Source organism: Drosophila sulfurigaster, chromosome 2R (assembly GCF_023558435.1).
Source record: "Drosophila sulfurigaster albostrigata strain 15112-1811.04 chromosome 2R, ASM2355843v2, whole genome shotgun sequence".
Classification (NCBI taxonomy): domain Eukaryota; kingdom Metazoa; phylum Arthropoda; class Insecta; order Diptera; family Drosophilidae; genus Drosophila; species Drosophila sulfurigaster.
In genome coordinates this window covers 31,163,077-31,178,251 of record NC_084882.1, presented here as the reverse complement: position 1 = coordinate 31,178,251, position 15,175 = coordinate 31,163,077, and the positions used below count along the sequence as shown (strand labels likewise).

The following is a 15,175-nucleotide window of genomic DNA, read 5'->3' as shown; positions in this document are numbered from 1 at the left end:
CGGAGGGAGGCGCACACACAAAGGAGCATTTCCTGCGCGTAACTCTGTGTACGGGGGTTTTCAATTTTCAGGCACCTTTTTGTCGTCGTCGTCGTTGTCGTAGGCACAAGCCAGTGTTAGACAACGTGAGAAGGAACACCGACAGCACTTCCGCTTTAAACGTGTGCGTGCTTGTGTCTCGATAAAACTGTGTTGGACTTTCCATGCATGTGTGTGTGTGTTATTTCCTTCTCCCTTCTACGCCTTCGACGCCTTTGCACACTCATTGTGTAAGCTTTCTTTTGTCTGTGTGTGTGTGTGTGTGTGCTCGCCACAGTTAAACTGTCATTGTCATTTAAATGTCTTTTGACTGTTGCTGCTGTCAGCGTGCTGCTTTTTTTCCACTCTCTTCCCTTCAGTTATTATTGTTGCCGCAACTTTGTACACACACACACACACACACACACACACATACATTGAGAGCATTAAATTGAAAAATATTTTCAGTCATAGTGGTCTGCTAAAGGGAATGTTACGTAGGTAGAACAACTCTCTTCTCTACGCCTTCATAGTTTACTGATTATTTATAACTTTTTAATTAATTCTGTAGAACTATGAAACAGAGAGCGAGAGCCATAGAACTGTTTAGAACTGGCATTCTAATTTTGTAACAGCATTTCCCAACCTGTATTTACACAAAATTGATAATTCCATGAGCTGTCGCCCCATGCGGCGTATACTTGATATGCTTTCAACAGTAATGCAAACTTAAATGAAAAGTTTTCGGTTTTTTATTTGAGTTTGACTTTAATAAATCATTTGATACATCTTTTTGTGATTCATCATTATTTGTCAGGTTTATTGACAGCATCGAAACAATCAATTATTTGTTATTATTATTGCATTATTTGTTATTACATACAAGTTTTAATTAATGCATTCGTCAAATTTGTTGGCCAACTATGTACAACACAAAAATGTAATAAATATTCGGCATTTTATTGTCATTATTTGAAATGCGGCATGCATGTCGTATACGTTATGTGCCAATAAATAATTTGTGTTGTTTGTTATCTTCGAATTTAATTTGTAGCTATTTTTATGATTTTCTTCTTTAGTTGTATGCATTTTTAAAATTTTATTAAATGCTTATCCTTAGAATGTCAAATTTGTTTATCTAACCTGTTTATTTTGAATTTTCTTATTTTATTGACTTTTATGAAGATTGACTTTAATCGTAAGAAAATCCACTCTTATGCATTTTATACATTTTCTTTTTGTAGTTTATGAATTATCTTAATTCACTTTCATTTTTCTCGAATTGCATAAATAGTTGGAATGCTCAATACTTATGCTGAACATTTATTTTGCTTTGATAAACTGTTTAGTTTTTATTTACTTATTTAATTGACTATCTCATGCATTTATTTAGCTAATAAAATGTGGTTGGTTTTGTGCAATTTGCAACTTTAATTTGTTTTTATTTAGCACTTTGTTTGTTTTTATCACAATTTATTGTCATTCTGCGTAAATCAGTTTGCATAAACGTTGATTATTTTAGAGGCTTCGAATACATTCACAAATATTGAAATTAGTACGCTGTATTTATTTATTAACTGTTGTATCGACAGCGGCTTTTTGGGTTGCAATTAAAAGTATTTTACGATAATTAAAATGTTGACCAAACAGTTGTCACAGTTCGACTGGTGTTTTGGCATTGTAATTCACTTTTAATGGAAACTCAAACATTAACGTGTGCCACATCTGTGCGTTATCGCACATCATACATTAAACACACACACACATCCACATTCTTATATTGTGTATTTGCATTGTATGGGTAGCTGAGTAACACCGAAACTAACTAACTGAATGCCATGTTTGCTGACGTCGACGATGAGAACGAGGACGACGGCGACGGCAACGAAGAGGATTTCTAACCACCGTCAGGGTACCACATCAATATTTGTATGGTTGCGCCACATGCTGCGGGTGTACTTTATGTATGTGTGACTGACTCCCTCTAACGTGCCTGAGTGTGTGTGTGTGCTTGTGTGTGTGTGTGGCTTGTGCTTGTGGCAAGCGTGACGACGTGTCCAATATCGAACCAAATTCCCCGCACTCAACGAACTATTTATGGCTGCTGCTGCTGCTGCTGTTGCGCTCTTTAGGTGTTCTTTTTATATTCTTAAAGGTGTAAGCTCTGCAACAGATTGCGATTATGACTTATACTACTTACTTGTGCATTAAGCCAAGCAAGTGTAAAATGCACTGATCCTTTCGCTGAGTGTGTTAGCAAGGTTAAGCTAGAAAGAAGTCACAATTCAGTTCTGCGGAGAATTTAATTCTAAGCTACAATTATAATAGATAAATATATGAGTTGAGATCATTAGAAGGGTAATGTATATAATAGATAGAATAAGTCATCTCCGAACTCATCATTTTTTATAAATTCTGAAAGTTTGGTTTCGATCTGAAAATCGTATTATAAGTTATTCAAGAAATGATTTTATATTACAAACGACGGCTACATATATGTCAGGTTATAATTGCTTTGGTTGATAATCTGGTATATATATTGTACTCTATGGTGTGTTGAATGTTGTAATATATCGGTATACCAAATAAAGCAAAACAGTCCAATATTATCTTATATGCTATTAAATTATTTTTACTTTACTTTACTTGAATTATAATTACTTTGGTTGACTATCTCGTATTTAATATTCTCGATATATCGATATACTAAATAAACAAAAACAGTGTGGTAATATCGTTAAAATATACCAAATCGTTATCTACAGCATATTTTGAAAGTAGTAGTATTTCAATATACCAATATTAACTCTAAAATATACCAAATATCTTCTTTTTTATTGATTTATTAATGAATTTAAGAATAGTAACACACTGTGTTACTTTTATTGTAAATGAGTAGAGATCAAGAGGTGAAGTGGAGCACACTTTTCTGTAGCTTTCTCACTTGTGCTTATTGAACCTTGACTTTTGCGCAAATAACTAACAAACATGCTTTTTCGCTTGCTACATTTTTCCACAGAAAATAACTGGCAAAAACTGATTAATGAAGAGCAAAGTATAAAAATAACGAGCAGCGAGCAGGCGAGGCAGGCAAAAGCTGGATACAAAAGCGCAACCGAAATCAAACCATTCGACTGCATGAAATCGCTTTCATTTTTGTGAACTTGCATTTGGCAGCAGCAAAGCGTACTCAGCACACAGCCCACACAGAGACACAGTGATAAAGAGCGGCAACGAGAGCAGAAAGCAAGCAGCCGTGTAGTATGTCAAGTGGACGCAGTGCACGCCTACCGCCCACGCCGACGCCCACGCAGAACGCCAACAACAAGCAGCAGCAGCAGCATCAGCAGCATCATCGTGTGGCAGCAGCAGCAGGAGAACCCAACAGCAACAACATGATGCAATATAGCAGCAGCAATAATAGTAGTGCAACAACTGGTACAACGGCCAATGGTAGCGCAGCATCAAATGCCACATCACAAGTTGGCGGACTGCAAATGCATGCCGGCATGGGCATGAACCTGAGCATGGCAAGCATTGGAAACATTGGCAACATGACAGCAGCATCCTCAGCTGGCATCGCTAACTACGGCCTTGGCACACTGTCATCGGGCGGCGTCAGTATTTCCACCAGCGATGCGGCCACGGAGAGTATACCGGGTGAGACAATCGATGTGTTGGGACCCGAATTGGCGGTGGCCACGTCGCAGGTGCTTGAGAATTTGTCGGAGAATGAGCGCAAGATGATAATTGAGGTGCTGAATCGTGATGAGTCGGTGCGGCAGCGTGATGCCACCAGGATAATGTGAGTAGAGTGCACACTTCTTTCAACTACAATGTAACTAGCTCTAATTATTGACTTACCTGTATGTGTAGCAAGCAAGCATTGTGGCAAGCATATTGTCACATTTACGCTGCTGACTTTGTGCAAACTCAATTAAAACTCGCGCTATTTCCGAGCCAAGCAAAACTTTTTCTTGCTTGCTTTTCTTTGATTTCGCTTTTTGTGTTCTTTACTTTTATTTTTTTGGCTTGAGGGGAATTGTAACTTTTGTAGCAAATAGAAAATGCTGTTGCACTTACCACACGTTGTTTTCTTTGTTGTTGTTGGTTAGAAGTTAGCCAAGTCCAAGTGAGTTGGCGTTGCACGTTTTGTGCATTTCGCTCACACAAAACGTAAACGTAAAAAACCGCAGAATTTATGGCCACAAAATTTTCATGCGGTCGAATAGACGAGAACAGACCCAGGTGAATAGCGAGTTAGCGAGCTCGCGGCATTTTCGGCGACAAATCACGCACATGGCGCACAATCCCAATCCCAGACTCAATCCCAATTCCAATCTGCAATCTTCTTGCAGCCAGGCAGTCAGGAGTGCTTAGTTTGGCAGTCGCATTAAATTGATATGCGCGCGAACAACAGGAAAAAATTGTTTTCACTTCGTTTAAGCGGCTTTTGTTCAATACTGTACTTATGCCACTTGCGACTTAGTTCGCCATCTCAGCTGCCTCCCTCGAATGCTCGCCATTTTATGCTGAGCTTTTCTTTTGTGTGTATGTGTGTGTGTGTGTGTGTGTGTGTGTGTGTGTGTGTATGTGTGTGTGTGTCTTTGCCAACTTTAAAGTGCTGGGTTGCATTTGACTGGCTTTTTTTTTGGACGTAAATTGAAATCAATTTTATTGTCTTTCTTTGTGTTTAGTTTTTATTGCTCTGTACTTTCTCCATTGCGTGACAATTATGGCCTTACGTGTTTTGGCTTTTAGCCCACCACACACATTATATTTCTTTTAGGGTTGAATGACTGCACTCAACTTTTTGGGGGTTTCGGATTTCAGGATAATGATTACGCCAATCGATATAAAGAGAGACATATGTAACGCGTAATGCGTTATTGATTTCGTTTTTGGTTGGGAGGGTTCGAAAATTCGAATTTGATTTCAGTCAGTGTCATAATATTCGACTAATAACATTGTTTATTACTTCGGTGCGGTTAATTGGATTCACAATTAGTTGATTTAGACAGTTAGCAACGCTTTACACGTTACAACCGATTTGTGCTTGTGCTTGTCGGTTTATTTGATTACTATCTGTCTCTTTGATTGTCTGACAACTACAAAATGTTCTGCAATATTCAATTAATTGCATTAGAAATTGTGCCAAGAGAGCAGACAAATTTATCGGCTGTCATTTGAAACATTCTTAGAATTTCATGAGAGCATTTATTTTGTTTCTTAGAATTCATGCTGAAATGTTAGACAAATAAATGCAAGAAATTGGTGTGGAAATCGCAGGTGAATGTGTTAGATGAGCTTTTGTGATAAATACAAATGACTTTTGCTTAAGAGTATTTTATGAAATGTTTTTCTACAGTTCAACGCTTTTTGTGGCCATTGTTTAGATGGTTTATCTGCTCGAAACAATTGAAAACATATCTAATTGTTCTTTAACGCATTTATTAGGTGGAAAATACAATTTACTAGCTTCTTAGAAAGACTTTTTGTGATATAAAATGAAAATCTGTGCTTAAGATTAGTTTATAAAAAAGATTTTCTAAAGCTGCAGACTTTTTTGTGTACATTGTGTATCTGATTTATTTTCTTAAAACAAATGCAAAAATTTTCAAATATTCTTCAACTTTATTTAACACATTTCTTAACAGGCAAATAGAAGCGTTTTTGCAAGTCATTTGCTGATAAATCAGAAAAAGTTTAAGTTACAATTATGTGGAAAACCATTTATGTGATAAAAGAGAATTATCTAGGCTAGACTGCTTTATACAAAGTTTTGCTAAAGCTTAACACTTTTTGTGTATCTTCTTTATCAGTCCAAAACGAATACGTTTTTATGATACAAAAAAGATATAAAGTTTTTTTGTATAATTGTTTTTTATCTTTAACACATTTATTAAGTGGAAAATACATTAGAGCTTAACTGAAACGACAATTGAAACTCTTTCTCTTAAAGTCTTCCGTTGACAATAACGACAGCTGTGACAAAGTTCTTCCTTGCTATTATTCGTTTCGGTCAATAATTTATTGGCAGCCATTGCAAAGCTATTGCTGCGACTCATTGAAAATTCACTTAAAATGTATTTTTCGAGCATTAAATTGAAAGACTTCGGGGTCGTATTTCTATGGGTATTTGTGTGTTGAACATTGTATTGAGAAATAGGATACAATACAAACATTTAATGCAAGTTAATGCGTTGCGTGGCACAAAGGTCGACTGGTTTTTAGTGCCAACTCATAAAGATTTCTATTACAGCTCTCACACACACACATACACGAACACTGTTCAAATAATGTGCACATAAATCCTTTCCGTTCGCCTACGGGACGCTGATTTAGTTAGTTAAAATGTGGCCGCCTTTTGGGCGACTATTTCCTTCCCACTCTCGCTGATTGCTTAATCATGTTGTGTGACGGAAATGGCGATATTGAAAAACGCCACTGGAGCGCTGGTGACCAGCTGTGAGAGGTGCCAAACTGTGGGCAGGAAATGATTGCCTTCATCAACGAGTCGCCGTTGGGTCACATGTAGCCATGACTACAACGATGTCGACGTCGTCTCTAGCTTCACCTTCCAATCTCTCTCTCTCTGTCTTCATCTCACCCAAACCACTCGACAACAAATGATGCTTTCATAATGACACTGGCCACACTGATTGGGCGAGTTGCCAGGAGCGAGCATTATATATATATGTATGAAGATATATATATATATTGACTGGTGTATTGAGTAAAGCGGCAATAATGACGCCCGCCCACAAAAACACATTACAAACATGCTGAAGATGATGGATGAAAACGCGCAATGAACAACGTTGATTATGACGCCAACTCCTACTTAGATTCATTTCACAATTCCGAGCGTAATTCGTATGGATGTCTGTTGCCAGAGTCAGCTAGTGAGCGAATCATTAAAATACTTTGCCATTTCATTATCGTCATTGGCAATCATTGCCCTTCTCTCGCCATTAACATAAAGCTGTTGTTAAGTAAAAGTAATTAATTTTGCAGCCAGTTTAATGTCCTTTCGACTTGTAAGCAAGCTGTTGTGCCCACTGATTTTTTTCCTCTGCAATCTAACCGGGAAAATAGCAACAACACCAATAACAGCGACATCAACTGCTCAACTTCAAGCAGTTCGGTAGTTAAATTTATAGTGTGTAGAAACATTAACAGCCAAATAACAGCATATGTATGGCATATAAACTTGCACTATGTTTATGATCGCTTTGAGGACATATAAATAACTACTAGTAGTGTGAGTGGGTGATAATGTTAGCTAACAAGTTTCCTTATAACGAAATTAAATATTTAAGGCAATGCATGCGAATTTCAAGCATTAAGAAAACAAATATTTAGTTATTTTAAAATACTACAATGATTTTCCTCAACCATTTTGACTAAATATATAATAGTTCTGGAAATAGAAGCAAGCTTGTCTAATTTGAAATATGTTAAGGCCATATCACTAAGTAGTATCTGAGTAAAGTTGTATTGATAAAGTTGCCAAAATGAGAGATTATTTTGTGTTTGAATTGCTGGATAGACGGAAATACGAAAACTAATTTCAAAGACGATCATTATCAGGCTACGTGCTATGTATATCAAAATTGAATAAGATAAGATTATAATTAAATTTAATAAGCAAATGTGACAAGTTTAGTTTTTAATGAATTATTCATTGATATTGTGGTCTGATCTCGCAACCATTTAAATATATGCCAAGGGGTTATATAGAAGTTAAAGCTGTGCCAAGTTTCATTAGAAATCAAAGAGTTGTTTTGTTATAAGCAGGGACACGAAGACAAACACTACATTCAGATTAGATCACCATTATCAAGTGGCAATAATTTAAGATGATTTTGCTCCTAAATAATACTATAGTATGATCCCATTTACTTCAATTTATGTGAAGGTTACAACAATAATATACGGCTCTGTCAAATTGACAAACTTGCAGAAATGAGAAGGTAGTTTGCCTTCAAAGCTAAACAGTTGCAGATCCCTATCAGCAAACACACGGAGATCTGAATTCATTACTTAATGCAAAGTCTGCCTAAAGACAAGCCTAATTCGGCAGTGCTTTAATTTCGGCTGGCAAATTAAAGTGGAGCCAAGGCACTTGAGATGTGATGCCAACGCGCACACGCGACACTTTATTAAATGTCGCAATGTAACCTGGCAACGCAATTAACGTGCTAATCTGAAGCATGTGGCAGGCACATAACGAACATTGTATCTCAGTGAGAGAGTGAGGTAGTGTGTGTGTGTGTGGCACGTTGAGTTGAGCTGGCAACGGGAAATCTGAGATCCTTCGATTCATATTTTCTGTTTGTGCAATGCGCACAAACAAAAAGTCGAAATGCAAGTGACTTTTGATGGTCACAAACTCGGTTGCAGACTCTTAATGAGCTTGTAACAAACTTAACTCATTTCCGGCTGCATATTCAGTGCGTACCTATGGATATTTCCCTCCCCTCGACCGTCGCAATGTTTATCAAAGCTCTTGACTAAATTAAATTTAATGGCGTGCCACGTTCGTCTTTCTTTCCGTCGTTTTATTCTTTCTATGCCAAAGAACTTCATTAAGTGTCTGAGTCTATCATCTTCAGCGTCTACTGCAACACTGTCTGTGCTGTGTTTGATGATGTGCCACTTTGTTGTAACTGCACAGAGAGATAGAGAAGGAGACCTGCCACAAGCACGAGGAGCAACAAAAACAAGGTGAAGGTTTCATTTAGTGTAGTTTTTGCTTCTACTTTGCTTTAGTCGACTGCGGCTTTTGCTTTTCTGCTTTGCAAATTTCACTTGCTAATGCTTTTGATTACTTTTAATTACAATTTGGCTGCTAGGCTACGCTGCCCAACGGTCGGTAGGTTGCTCTCCCTTCTCCCCCCTTTCCTTCTCCTTGATACAGGTTTCATTTATATTTTTCGTGAAGTTTGTGTGTGTGAGTTCATCAACAGAGTTTTTGTGCAGTCAGCTGTTATTTAAGCCGGGTCTTAAAAACGCGTCGCAATGCCTTGTTTTGTACTGAGAACTTTTTTTTGTACTTTTTGCTTTTTCGGCCATCATCCAGCTTAATTGGTCGCTTAACACCCACGCCAGCTCATTAGCTGACTGTGCGGTCTACACAAGTCGCCCGAAAAACACCTGCACACAAATGCCCTCTTGACACTGTTTGCTTTGATTTCCTTTTTTGAATGTGTCCCTTTGGCTGCCACTCACACAATCTACTACACAGCAGCAGCAGCATCAGCAGCAGGCATAACAAGCTTAATGACTTTAACACGCAGCGCCTGAAAGCATGCAATAAAATTTTAAATTATTATGCGAGAATATCTGCTGTTAATTAAGACCACACAAAAACATTTGTGTGTGTGTGTGTTCACCCACGCATGCCGGCAGCGATTGAAGGCAAACCTCATGAATTGATTTGCCAAAGGCTTGTTTGACTACGTTGTGAGTGATACTCGTAAATACCGCATTGTTATTGTCACATAATGTTTTAATGTTTTTGTTGTTGTTATTGTTGGCTGCAATCTGACCAATTATTTAATGCGCTTTTCAAATATTGTCCAACAATTATGTTATTTGCTGACGCTTGCTGACATGTCATCTGCCATTTAATAACCACACTTTAAATACCGCAAAAACAACATAAAACCAGAGTACTTTGTGAAAATTCACACGATAAAATACAACTTTTCAATTAAGAGACGTTCTTAGACTTTGAAATGCTCTGCGATGAAGACGACGTCATAATTTAATAAAGTTGATATATTTCAATGAAGCAATATAGTATATATAGTACTGCAATGAATAATTGCATTAAGTGAAATAACTTTTTTTTTATTTTCCTATTTTGTTTAATATCTGGCTTAGCAAATGGTTTAAAGTAGATAAGAAATATTAATACTGAAGTAACAATTAATTAAGAGAATACATCTTAAAGAAATAGAAATTAGAATTTTTTGCTGTTGAAAAGTATTAATATGAATTTGAATTGAATTTGCTGTAAGTTTTCTATTTCTGCTTTAAATTATTTAAGGTTTATATTAAGAAATAAAAATAGTAACACAATAATTTATATAAGCGAATATATCTCAATGAAATAATTCGATTACTGGCCTTGAGTTATTTCAGTACTTAATTTCGTTGGTTGGAATTAAGCAATTTGCGGTTGTATTTTTTCACGATATATACTTTTTATATATCAGCATTTATTGTTATTAACATGTGACTTAATGCCATGATTTTTATTTAAAACTATCCATTGTGGTCAAAACACTCATTCCGTAGAAATACCTAAAGAACTCTGTAGTGTATTGAAAAATGTGAAAAATAATTCACTTTGGGAAACATCATTTTTTGCTTTTCACGCGAAAAGAACCTTAGACTCAAAGACGACAAGAAGAAGCAGCAGGCAGCAGGGACTGAAGCAACAGGCGCAGTGGCAAAGTGTATTTACAACAATGCGATGCGACTCGACTTTCTCATGAGTGCATAATTAAAATGATAGCAAACCGGGCGACGTCGCGTTCATCGTTCGCGTTCTGTTTAATGATAATGTGAGAAGGGCGCCTCAGGTAACAGGTAGCAAGCAGCTCAGCTGAGCGAAGTCAAAGCGAAGTCAGACCACAGACAACACACAAAGCAAAGTGAGAGAGTGCAGAGCGGAGAGAGAGAGACCGATCGTTACGTTCTCTCCCTCTCTTGGTTGACGTTCAACCTGTTGCTTTCAATCGAGCGTTGTTTCAATCGAGTGGCGCCGTTAAATCTCGGCGATTGACTCAGAGCTCAGTCAACGAACGCGTCTCGAGTTAAGCGGACGTCGCTACGCTGTCGACGCTGTCTCGCTCTTATATCTTTAAGTGTCGGAGTGTGAACGTGTGTGTGTGTGTGAGAGAGATGAGATTGCCGGTTTGAGATTTTTTTTGTGTATCATTTCTACCTGTGTATCTGTCTCTGTATATATAGAATTTCAGTTGTTGATATTATACGCTCGTTTCGATTGATATTAAAGGTACGAGCGAAGACACCTCAGCAAAATCAAAAAGAAAAAAGTGTATCTGACAGATACCACACACACAGAACAAATGCGATGCGAAGACGCGCCGCGTAATCTAAGACATGCAAACGACGCGATATTAACCTCTAAGCAACGAACACAAACAAAACGAATTGGAAATTTATAAAGAGCCAACAAACAAAACGACATAAAAGAACGAAAGAATTTCATTGTGCAAAACAAAAGATAAAAGTTTATGCAGAAAAGTTGCCACAAAAAAAAAGTAAAAATAATAATACTAAAGTTCTAAATCCACAACGAAAGCAAATAAAAACGCTTAGCGAATTTTTGGGAAAAGCCAAAAACACATACTCAACTTTTAACTGCCGCCAGCCGAGAGAGCCGTGAGCCGCCAGATACGAAAGTATCTCAACAACAAAAAGGTAAAATGAAGAAGAGGCAAGAACGCATGCCATTTGCTTTACGTGCACAATTGCGCAATTATAATAGTTTCCACCTTATTTGCCACACACATACTTTGGCAAATAAAATATATACTATTTAACTGCAACGGGAGTATGGATAAAGAATTTCGCTGCCGGGTTATTTTAACGGTTCTGCTGTAAATTTAATTAAGGTGCAAAAGGCATGGGAGGGAGGAAGTGGGAAAGGGGAAAGGGGGGAAAGTAGAGTGGTAATTTCCAGTTGCAAACAAAGGCGCGACATTGGCTGGGACAACAAGAACAACCTTTTGCATCTGTATCTGCGCTGTTGTATCTTGCTATCTACTGAATGTATCTGTATCTGTATCTGTTCGTTGGCTCGTTAAAAGCGCATTACACACACAGCTCACGCATTCACCGAATGCACCCACTCCACTCCAGCTCCTCCTCCTTTGGAGAACCTCTCTTCGTCGCATTCATTTCTTTGCGTTGTGTATCTGAATTCGAATACCTCTTGTTTTTATTATACATATAACATACGAGTTGACTCGCATGTAGATACATATGCATAGGTACCAAGTATACATATATATGTTATATATACTGAAATTAAAAACTTTAAAATCTCTCCTCACTAACAATAATACTATCGTACATTATTATACTAATAATAATCTGGCAACTCTGTAATCACCAATTACTTATACATAGATATTCAATAAAGTCAGTTCATATGCACACATCACGCAACGCATACACAACATTATTGGCGACGAGGAGAAAAATTCGAAGAAAAATAAAATAAAAGTGAATCGTGTCGCGTAGTCGTTGATATTCATCAAGATGCCGGCAGATGAAAATTTAATACAAGCAATTCTTGCTCAACAGCAAGAATTTACAACAGCGATATTGCAGCAGCAACGCAATTGGATGCAAGAAATATTAGAAAAGAACGCAGCTCCAAATATCATAAACAAAAAGCTTATTTTCTTTCGTGGTGTGGTGTAACAATATTTGAACTCATAAAAAATCTGTTCGGCACTAACAATTTGAACACATATACATACAAACAACTCACAGACAAGCTCACAGATCATTTCACAACGAAACGACACATTGTGGCAGCTCGGTACGAATTCTTTAAAAGAGGAATGCAACATTCACAAACACATAGAGAGTGGGTAGCCGATTTACGCGGGATCGCTCGTGAATGTCAGTTTGTATGTAAATCGGAAGGTTGTTTGTCAAAATATGTAGATGAAATGATACGAGATCAGATCATAGTACATACTCCATACGATGCAGTTCGTGCATCTGCTCTTCAGAAGTCACAGCCAACTCTGGAAGATGTGCTCATAGTTGCAGAAACCTATGAGACAACGACAAAACCGTAGCAACGCTGAAAGAAAATGTTGAAAAAAATATTCCACTTAATGCAGTAAACGCGTATTCAAAGAACTCGAGAGTTACCAGCTCAAACAAAAACGCATTAAAATCGTGCTCGGGTTGTGGACATTCTCACAAAAGAGAGAAGTGCAAGTTTCGCGATGCTGAATGCCATAAGTGCGGTAGAAAAGGACATATAGCTGTCGTCTGTATGTCAAAGCAAGACAAAACACAGTTGCGAAATAGATTCCAAGGCCAAAACAAAACAAAAGCGAAACAAACGAAATAGAAGCAATAGAAGCAGTGAACAGTATTACAGGCGTAGTAAAAGTGAAATGAACAAAAAGTCATTGATCTTGAAATACTTAAACAAGTGATTTCATTTCAAATGGACTCAGGAGCAACAGCTTCTGTAATTAATTCAAATACATATGCGCTTTTAAACAAACCAGTATTGCACAAGTGCTCGCGAGTGTTACATGCGTTTGGACATACACCAATTCCATTACTCGGAGAGCTGCACACTGTCGCGAAGTGTGGCAAAATGAAAAAGAAATAATCATAATTGTGGCAAATGTGGAACATTCGACCAATCTTTTCGGAATGGATTTATTCAAAACATTCGGGTTTGATATAATGCCAGTGTCGAACATTAATGAAGTGCGCAGTAACGAAGTGAGTGACATCTGCAAAAAATATAAAGACGTATTTGAGTCAGCAATGGGAGCTATCAAAGACTTCAAAGCCAGCATAGTCCTAAAATCGTCAGCAACGCCAAAATTTTACAAAAGCCGCCAAATTCCTTTCGCACAAATTGAGCAATTCAAGGCAGAAGCAGACAGGCTCACACAAGCCGGAATATGGAAACCAGTCAAGTTCAGCAATTGGGCATCCCCAATTGTTCTAGCACCAAAACCAGGTGGAGCAATTCGGATTTGTGGCGACTTTAAGCAAGCAGTAAACGCACAAATCGATGTGGAACAGTATCCGTTGCCTACAAAGGAATCTCTATTTCATATCATCCGTCATGGTAAGCAATTTAGCAAAATAGATCTCAAGGATGCTTATCTACAAATGGAACTGGATGAGGAATCCAAGAAAATCATGGTCGTGAACACACCGCTGGGGCTTTTCCAATATCAGCGTCTTCCATACGGGATAGCCAGCGCACCAGCAATCTTTCAAAGATATTTAGAGCAACTTCTAAAGGGGATAGAAGGTTGTGGAAATTATCTGGATGACATCATCATCTCAGCGCCGACCAGTGAAGAACATTTAAAGAGAATAGACCAAGTTCTAGCAATCCTTCAGGAAAATGGAATTAGATGCAAAATCGCGAAATGCTTCTTTTCGAAGATGAAATTGAATATTTGGGACGGAGAATTAGCGCACATGGAATTCTTCCAGACAGCTCAGGCCTAGAAGCGGTTAAACTACTGAAACCTCCTGAGAATCTGCAGCAATTGGAAGCATTTATGGGTAAAGTAAATTACTATTGCAACTTTATTCCAAATTATTCGCAATTGGCTGCTCCCATGAACCAACTTCGCAGAAAAAATGTAGATTACACGTTTGGACCTCAGCAGCATAAAGCATTTACGGATTTAAAGTCGCACATTATCAATGCAACGCAACTAGCCCATTTCGACGAAAATTTACCGCTAATACTTGCAACTGATGCATCATCGTTTGGTATTGGAGTAGTGCTTTCCCATCGTCAGCATAACGGCACAGAAAGACCAATAGCTTTCGCTTCAAAAACTTTAGACAAACACCAGGTGAAATACAGCCAAATCGAAAAGGAAGGACTTTCTATAATCTTTGGAGTAAAACGATTTCACCAATATTTATATGGAAGAAAATTTACGTTGATAACAGATCACAAGCCACTTGTAACTATTTTCAATCCAGGCAAGCATCTTCCTTCGATGACATCAAATAGGTTACAACGTTGGGCTATCATTCTTATGGCATACACCTTTGAGATTCAATATCGTGCAACAGCAGCACATGGCAACGCCGATGCTCTTTCACGCCTTCCAGTAGGTATGGACTCAGACTTCGACAAAGAAGAGGAAGCCTGCAACACAGTTCTTGAATCGTCACCGCCCATTAATGCTGACACAATTCACAAACACTTAAGCAACGACAAAGTTCTCAAACAAGTCCTACAATTCGTCACTAAAGGCTGGCCAGAAAAACTTCAACCGAGTCAAAACGATTTGTTGCCATATTTTAATCGTAGGTTTGCAATCACTACTAACCGACAACTACTTTGCTTACACACAGATGCCAGTCGTGTAATTATACC

At 37.8% G+C, this 15,175-nt stretch overlaps 1 protein-coding gene across 1 annotated transcript in view; it reads left to right on the top strand.

Annotated features, from left to right (window-relative positions):
* Positions 1-3,266: 3,266 nt before the first annotated feature.
* Positions 3,267-15,175, top strand: part of LOC133837043 (serine-rich adhesin for platelets) — a 77,089-nt gene continuing 65,180 nt past the window's right edge. The window contains 1 exon segment of the mRNA XM_062267694.1: positions 3,267-3,823. Coding sequence (XP_062123678.1) covers positions 3,282-3,823 — 542 coding nt within the window. The 5' untranslated portion in view covers positions 3,267-3,281.